This window comes from Echinops telfairi, unplaced genomic scaffold, assembly GCF_000313985.2.
Source record: "Echinops telfairi isolate 266 unplaced genomic scaffold, ASM31398v2 ScPeMD7_655;HRSCAF=1070, whole genome shotgun sequence".
In the NCBI taxonomy this organism is placed as follows: Eukaryota; Metazoa; Chordata; class Mammalia; order Afrosoricida; family Tenrecidae; genus Echinops; species Echinops telfairi.
The window spans coordinates 12,267,554-12,275,839 of NW_022104553.1; the positions used below are offsets into that span (position 1 = coordinate 12,267,554).

Below are 8,286 nucleotides of genomic sequence, written 5' to 3' on the forward strand. Positions count from 1 at the left end.
CCCCGCCCTCCTCACTTCTCCTAGGTGCACCCTCCTCTCCTCCATATTTGCCCGGAAGCTGCCCCTCATCCCTCTTCTTGCTAGTCCCACCCCCTTTAGGACTCACTCCCTTCCTTGGGGGCCTACCCCCACCCTTCTTCCCAGGTGCCTCCTCCCATCCTCCCTGCCTGCTCTCTCCAGGGCTAGTCCCTGCCAGCTCTTAGCCCCCCCACCGCTCGGGGGTCCCCACTTTCTATCCCCGAGCCTGGGTCAGACCACAGCCGACTCCGCGGCCTGGAAACCCGGCCTTAGCTCCCGTTGCCCGCCCCTTGCCTTCCAACAGCTCGATGGACATGGCTCGCCTCCCCTCCCCAACCAAGGAGAAGCCGCCGCCGCCGCCGCCGCCGGGCGGGGGTAAAGACCTGTTCTACGTGAGCCGCCCACCCCTGGCCCGTTCCTCGCCGGCATACTGCACGAGCAGCTCGGACATCACGGAGCCGGAGCAGAAGATGCTGAGTGTCAACAAGAGCGTGTCCATGCTGGACCTGCAGGGCGATGGGCCCGGTGGCCGTCTCAACAGCAGCAGTGTTTCCAACCTGGCAGCTGTGGGCGACCTGCTGCACTCAAGCCAGGCCTCACTGACAGCGGCCTTGGGGCTGCGGCCTGCACCTGCTGGACGCCTCTCCCAGGGGAGTGGCTCTTCCATCACGGCCGCCGGCATGCGCCTCAGCCAGATGGGTGTCACCACGGACGGGGTCCCTGCCCAGCAACTTCGCATCCCCCTGTCCTTCCAGAACCCTCTCTTCCACATGGCGGCTGATGGGCCCGGCCCCCCAGGGGGCCACGGAGGGGGTGGTGGCCACGGCCCACCTTCCTCCCATCACCACCACCACCACCACCACCACCACCGAGGTGGAGAGCCCCCCGGGGACACCTTTGCCCCGTTCCATGGCTATAGCAAGAGTGAGGACCTCTCCTCAGGGGTCCCCAAGCCCCCCGCTGCCTCCATCCTTCACAGCCACAGCTACAGTGACGAGTTCGGGCCCTCTGGTACTGACTTCACCCGTCGGCAGCTCTCACTGCAGGACAACCTGCAGCACATGCTGTCCCCTCCCCAGATCACCATCGGTCCCCAGAGGCCAGCCCCCTCAGGGCCTGGAGGCGGGAGTGGTGGTGGGGGCAGCGGTGGGAGTGGCGGAGGCCAGCCGCCGCCATTGCAGAGGGGCAAGTCTCAGCAGTTGACGGTCAGCGCTGCCCAGAAACCCCGGCCTTCCAGCGGGAATCTGTTGCAGTCCCCGGAGCCGAGTTACGGCCCCGCTCGTCCTCGCCAACAGAGCCTCAGCAAGGAGGGCAGCATTGGGGGCAGCGGGGGCAGCGGTGGCGGAGGAGGGGGTGGGGGGCTCAAGCCCTCCATCACCAAGCAGGTAAGTGGCCAGGTGGGTCCAGAGCAGGGAGGAGAGAAGGAGATGGGGCTGGGAGTGAGGGTGGGCTAGAGCTTGTGGTCTCGAAGTTAGTAGAATGTGTTTGTGGGTGCCCTGGCAGTGCAGTGGTTAAAGTGCTCGGCTGCTAACCTAAAAGTCAGCGCTCGGACTCACCAGCTGCTCTGAGGGAGATAGCTGTGGCAGCCGGCTTCCCCAAAGATTTGCAGCCCTGGAAACCCCGTGGACAGGCCTTCGCTGTCCTGTAGGGTTGCTATGAGTTGAAATCAACTCAATGGATGTGTAGCTAGAGCACCTTCCGTGTCCTCTGAGCTGTTCTAGGCACTGTGGGTAAGGAAGTGCACACCACACATGACAATTCCAGCCCTTGGGGCACCCACGTTCCAGCTAGGTCTCAGGGGGCGCTCAGCAGCAGCGGGGAGATGCGTGTACAGCAGGGGGACGAGTCGGTGCCAGCATCTCCTTGGCTGTACTCTCGCTCTCTAAATGCGCCCTGTCTTTTCCCACCTTCTTCTCTGTTTGCCCCCACCACGTGCTGTATCCCAGCATTCTCAGACACCATCCACGCTGAACCCCACAATGCCAGCCTCTGAACGAACAGTGGCCTGGGTCTCCAATATGCCTCACCTGTCGGCCGACATCGAGAGCGCCCACATCGAGCGGGAAGAGTACAAACTTAAGGAGTACTCTAAATCGATGGATGAGAGCCGGCTGGATAGGGTACGCGGGGCCCTGCCAAACCTAGGCCCCCCCTGACCTTCCCTGTACCCACAGCAAAGCCTTCAAGGTCAAGTCGTGAAAGTCGAGTGGAAAGAAAAGAGAGCTGTCAGTCTGGGAGGGGACATCAGCTAGAAGCCAACATCAATTCCTTTGCAGGCCCCTGTAGTACCCCTTGTAGACACGAACTCGATTAGGCCTCCCCCCACGCCCTTTCCCAGGGAGAACAGAGCGCCCCGGCGCCTTCTTGGGGCAGCTCAAGAGAAAAAAACGATACCTTTACTGGCAGCTTGAGCTAATCCGTCAATTGGGCAGGGAGAGGGACTTGTGGCTGCACCACAAGGTGTGGCTTTCGCAGTCTCATGGGGGTTAGGTAACAGAGGGGCACATTATCCTGCTGGCCCACGTGTGGCAAGACTGGCCGGACTCTCTCAAAGCACTTCCACGTGGTGGGGGAGCCACGAGGGGAAGCCCTGGTTCTAAGGACACTGAGGAAGAGCGGCGGCAGGGTAGACAGAGTTACCTCCCGCCCCACCAGCACGGGGTGCTGAAGCGAGGTCTCTTGAAGTGGGTGTTGAGCAGAGGCGTGTGTTGGGACTGATCTGGGAAGACTTGGCTCCGCAACCTTTGCCCCTCAAGTTCTGGGAGAGAGCTAGGCCCTAATGCCCCGAGGAGTCCCTCGCTGCCAGTGAACAGGCGGCTCTCCTTGGGGTGTCGATCGGAGTTGTGTTTATGGTTGTACCCTCTTCGGAGGCTGCGAAAATAGTCCGTGGATTGCATCGTCTCTGCAGATGCGGAGTCCTTGAGGAAGGCTCGGGACTCGCACTGTCCAGTAGCGCTGTGCTTTACGGAGTGATGAGAATGTTCGTTAGTTTTAGCAATACTCATTTTAGCAATACTAACTGTTCAATGGCCACCCATCCCTGGCAGCTACTGTATCGGGCAGCACAATCTAGACTCTCGCAGCACAATCTAGACTCTCGCTTCCATGGGGCCAGACAGAATGGTTCGTCTGAGCCCTTCTAACGTGGGGATTCCGAGTTACTACAAAGAGAGAGGCATTCCAAGACAACTCGGTCAGGGGCTTACTTGATGCCCAGGCCCCCGGTGCAGACAAGGTTGGGAGAGTCACGTGTAGGACAGCCAGGGCCATGTCTTTGCGAGTATACGCACTTGTCTCTACATGTCTAGGTTGCTGGTAGGGCCCTCCTGTCTGAGTGTACGTGTGAGGACGTATGCATGCCTCTCGGGGTGTAGGAGTCTCTGACGCCGCCCCAGCTCCATAGGAAGGACCTTCTCCAAAGCCAGCGTGGGGTGCTAGGCCGGCGGGATGAGGGCTGGCTGGGGGCACCAGGGTGCCGGCCCCTCACAGTGCGGGGTCATGTGCCCGGCGGGCAGGTGAAGGAGTACGAGGAGGAGATCCACTCACTGAAGGAACGGCTGCACATGTCCAACCGGAAGCTGGAGGAGTATGAGCGGAGGCTGCTGTCCCAGGAAGAGCAGACCAGCAAGATCCTGATGCAGTACCAGGCCCGGCTGGAGCAGAGCGAGAAGAGGCTGCGGCAGCAGCAGGTGGAGAAGGACTCGCAGATCAAGAGCATCATTGGCAGGTGAGGGGCGGCCTGGGGAGGGGTGGGGCAAGGGAGGAGCCTGCGGCTGAAGAGAGCCAGAGAGCTCTCCCCCCTGCCCTCCCCCCGATCTTGGCGACCACCAGGAAAGCCCACCAGCCCACTCCCAGGGAGACAACCCCAGAGGGGGAGGAACTGCTCAGTGTCGAAATGCCCTCTTACTAAACCCTGATCTCTCTCCTGATCGAGTGACTTGTGAAGTAAGTAAGGTTCTTCCTGTCCACGCATCGCTGTGTGTCTGGATCCAGCCCAGGCCAGGACTCCCCCTGGCCATTCTCAGCCCAGGCTGTGATGTGCCTTCTAACCTAAGCAGAGATTCTCAGCTGCTTCCAACCTGGGCAGACCTTCCCCCTTGTGCCTGGGGACTGGTGTCCCAATAGAGAGAATGACCCCGTGAATGGCCTGGTTTTCAAGTGCACCGCCAAACCGGGAGCGCCAAGGAGGTGTCTCATCAAAGGCGTCAGATACCCTGAGGGCTGAGGCGGGGTGACGCTAGGCCCCACACCAGTCAGTCCATTTGGATCCATTCTCAATGTCCTCTTGGGTGAGGGCTCTTTGACCTGAAAGTCCTTTTGGAAACCAGGGCTCTCATTGAGGTTCTGTAACTCTCGTGGCGTCCCTAAATTAGTCTGAGCACCGTCAGCAGAGACAAACGAGTGATGGTAGAGATCCCTCTTGGGCTCGGGGTCCCCTGGGGGGGGGGTCGCTGGGGGTGCCCTAGGCTCAGGGACAGAGGACAAAGGATCCAGGTCACGAGCCATAGAGAGTCTAGGGGAGGGACACTGTTGTCCAAAGATGGGAGGCTGGGGGCCTGCGGGTCTTAGAGACATGAGGGCTCCAGAAGAGGAAGGTGAGGAGCATGTTCCTCATAACAGGGGGTCTTGGCAGTGGAGGGAATTGGAGGGAGAGGGTCCCTGGGATTCTCCCGGGGGAGCCGTGGGGGCTCCCTAGGATCCGGCGTTGCAGGGGCGGGCTCTGAGCCTGTGCCCGCCACTAACCCCACTGAAGCCCGTCCCTTCAGGCTGATGCTGGTGGAGGAGGAGCTGCGCCGGGACCACCCCGCCATGGCTGAGCCGCTGCCCGAGCCCAAGAAGAGGCTGCTCGACGCTCAGGTGGAAATTACAATGTCATTTATCTTCTCCGTGTCCCATCCCCATCCATCCCACCGTCCTTCGTGCACTCACCACACTGACCAGCCCAGCCCCATGGCCATCTGTCTCTCCCCCTGTCCCCGCAGCCGCCCAGCGACCCCCATCTTCATCCCATTGTCTGCCTTTGTCACTCCCAGCAGTGTCCACCCCCTCTCTGCCTCCCGACCCTGTCTTTCCCGTGCCTTTCTGCCTCTCGGTGCCTTGGCCGAGACTCCCCATACCACCATGCAGTGCCTGGAACCCCTGTTCCTCACTGCCCCTCCGGTTCCAGCCCGGGGGTGCAGCCTCTTCCCGGCTCTTCTCAGGCCTGGGCAGGTTAGAAGCTGCAGTGTGTTAACACTGGAGCACAGGGGAGCATGAGTGCTAGTCTCCCCAGGCTCTGGAGGGTACTCTGGGGATTTGCGGTTCCCTCACCTCTGTTCTATTGGCTCTCCGAGTTCCCTGGCCCGTAGCGGCTCCTGGGCCGCTTCCTCCAGCCTCCTAGGCCACCTCCTCCCTCCTGGTTTAAGTGTGGCCTGCCTGGGGCCTTCCTGCCCCTCTGGTCCTCACACCTGAAGTGTTCTCCGGCTCCTGCTGCCCTCCCTGTCCTCACCGGCCAGCTTTCAGGGCCTCCCTTGCGCCCCACCCCTGTTGTCCTCAAATTCTGCTCTTTCCTGCCACGCTCCTCCTTCCTCCGCTCAGACCACCAGGCTGCTTTCAGCAGAACCGCCAAGGCCCTGACCCCTGACCCCACTCTCTCCCCCTGCAGCTCCTCATCAGGTAATTCTCCTGGTTCCGCTTTGGCCACGGGCGGAGGACACAGGGGGAGGTGACTCCGGACCACTGCAGGTTGGTCATGAAGCCCACTCCCCTCGACCCCCCGGAGCCTCTCCCCTCTCGCCACTGTCCCCCGTAGCCAGAGCATCTTCACAGACCCCACTCTCCTGGCAGCTGCACAGACCCTGCTCAGGGCACACTTCTCCCCGCGCCCCCTCCCCTCCCCAAGTGCTGCCACTGAGGACCCTCCACTGACACCTTACCAGCACATAGAAGGGTTTGACCCTAGACAGGCCCAGCACAGTCCCAGACCACATTCCCAGACACCCCCACCCTACCAAACCCACCCCTCCCAGCCTCCTCCTGACCGAACCTCTGCTACCTCTCCAGTGTGCGTCTGTCACCCCCATTTCACCAGAGCGTCCTGGGAGGGGGTGTCAGGGGTGTGGGGGCTTGTTTGAGGGGTGGAGGTGATGCTGGGATAGGGGACCCTCGCTATAGGGGCTGTGCCAACTGCAGCAGGTAGGTTGAGGTTTCCTCTCCCCCCTCTCCCCATCCCTGACTTTGGTTTCCTACCCCTTCTTTCCATCCCTCACCTTACTCTCTCTCTTCCTCCTCCCCTGTCACTGAGGTAGACAGCATCCTGGGCACAGGTGAGACCCTGTCGGGTGGAAATGAGGTGTGGGTAGGTAACTCAGAGACTTGGGGGCGGGTAGGGCTGGAAATACGCTGTCTGCTGTCCTGCTTGTAGAACAAGGGGGACCAGAGAGGTTGTCCAGGCAAGAAGGGAAGCTTGGGCAGCTGTTAGGACGTGGGCTTACCCGCGAGGACTTGCCCATGTAGCGTGGGAGTTGGCAGTGGGGTGAGACATCAGGGATCACGGGCTCAGTGGCCGTGTTGATCCCTGGGCAGAGAGGCCAGGAAGAGCATGTCAGACAACCTCTCTATTCTTGTCACAGCTCACTCCCCCTCTCCCGCCACCCGGTGGCCTGGCTGGACACATAATCCCACCTAAACAGCCAGTAAATGGGAACCTGTGGGTAACTGACATCACTCTGAGAAGCTTGCTTTCCTGTAGGCTCCACAGCGGGCAGCGTGGCTCCCCAGACTGTAATTTTAACTCTCTGCCTGCCTCGCCTGTCAGAGTGGTTAGTGATCTGTAAGCAGATGCTCAAAGGCACCAGGGGACCTCACCATGGAAAGGGCTCCTGCAGTGAATTCTTTTGTAAAGTGAATAACGGCACCCTCATTTATCCACCGTCTAAATTTGGGCCCACGGGGGTGTAGGGGCATGCCTATGTGCTGTCACCACGGGGAGCGAGGAGAGTCTGCGGTTTCCTTCCCCAGCCCACTCTCGCTGGGCTGAGGATACCCTGCGTCATTTGCCCTCACTGACTTCCGGAAGCTTGCTCATGGCTTGGGTGTTGGTGACCATCTGGGAGATGAGCTCTGTGGCCCTGGCAGGGAAGGGAGGACAGCTGACCTGGGGGCCTGGAGTGTCTTCGTGTCCTCAGGAGATACGGTCAGACAGAGCTACTTTGCCTGGCCTCAATTCCCTGTGACCCAGGAAACCATTTCTGGGTCTCGGTCCCTCTGTGATGGAGCGATTCATTTCAAAATTCATCTTGACTTTCTGCTTTTTAAAAAGCCAAGGGAAGGGGTTAGCTAGAGGCCTGCCTTCTCTTTGGGCCAGCTTAGGGCCAGGGCCGAAGGGACCACAGACTGGCCCAGGGTTTGTAGGAGGAGATGAGCCAGGAGCAGGGATGGGAAGGAGTCGGGTCCGGTACCTCACTCTGGGCACGCGGGGGGAGGAGAGGAGTGAAGCTTCCTGCGGTCGCAGAGACTGGAGCATGATGTGTCTCTTCAGTAGCTTCTAGTCGTTTTTGGCCCTCAGTGCAAGAGAGGCAACCCCTCCCACAATAGATTCCCCTTTCCAAATCATGTCTCTGAGCCCCCTTCCTTTCCCCCCAGTACAGTTAAACCTCTCTAATTTGGAATGTTATATTTGAGAAGATGGCCACTCTGAGTAAGTGACAAAACTGAATGACAGTGTCTATTTAATGAAATGCATGTCTTCAAAATACATACAGCAAGTAGAATTCCACAAACACGGCTTTTTCCACCGCAGGCCCCCAGGGAGCGTGCCGTTAATGAATAGATAGGATTGAAAAGTCTGTTTTCTGGTCTAGGTTCAACCTCCCCTCCTACGGACACATTTCCACCATTAATTTGCTTAGCACACCCTTTCTACAGAGAGAAAGGAAAACGCAAGCCAGTTTTTTTTGTTCAAATTATGAAAAACCTCCAAATCCGTGGGGGTTTGGACTAATGAGGTTTCGCTGTACTGCCTCCCCTTGTACCCACGCAGGGTCCCTACCTTGGGCTGGGGGTGGGCATGGGGGGGGCGGGGCTGGGCAGGGAGTATGTGGGTGAAGCAGAGGGCTCAGGTCGGGGAGAGGTAGCAATGAGCTTCTCTGGAGCCGGTTTCCTGGTGTGACTCCCTGGGGCGAAGGCCCTGGTTAGGAGTCTGGGGTGAGATTTTCCTCCTCCCCGATCCCAGAGGACACACACCACTGCAGGTGAGAAGCGACCTAGCACGGTGGGGAGTGGCCTGGG

At 59.8% G+C, this 8,286-nt stretch overlaps 1 protein-coding gene across 3 annotated transcripts in view; it reads left to right on the plus strand.

The window, feature by feature from the left end:
• SYNGAP1 (synaptic Ras GTPase activating protein 1) overlaps positions 1-6,101 on the plus strand; it is a 23,522-nt gene extending 17,421 nt beyond the window's left edge. The window contains exons 14-18 of one of the 3 annotated variants that reach the window (XM_045292609.1): positions 323-1,403; positions 1,965-2,138; positions 3,534-3,745; positions 4,785-4,875; positions 5,663-6,101. In XM_045292609.1, coding sequence (XP_045148544.1) covers positions 323-1,403; positions 1,965-2,138; positions 3,534-3,745; positions 4,785-4,875; positions 5,663-5,677 — 1,573 coding nt within the window. In that variant the 3' untranslated portion in view covers positions 5,678-6,101. The other 2 variants (XM_045292608.1, XM_004711833.3) reach the window with 2 other exon arrangements.
• The last annotated feature ends 2,185 nt before the right edge of the window (positions 6,102-8,286 follow it).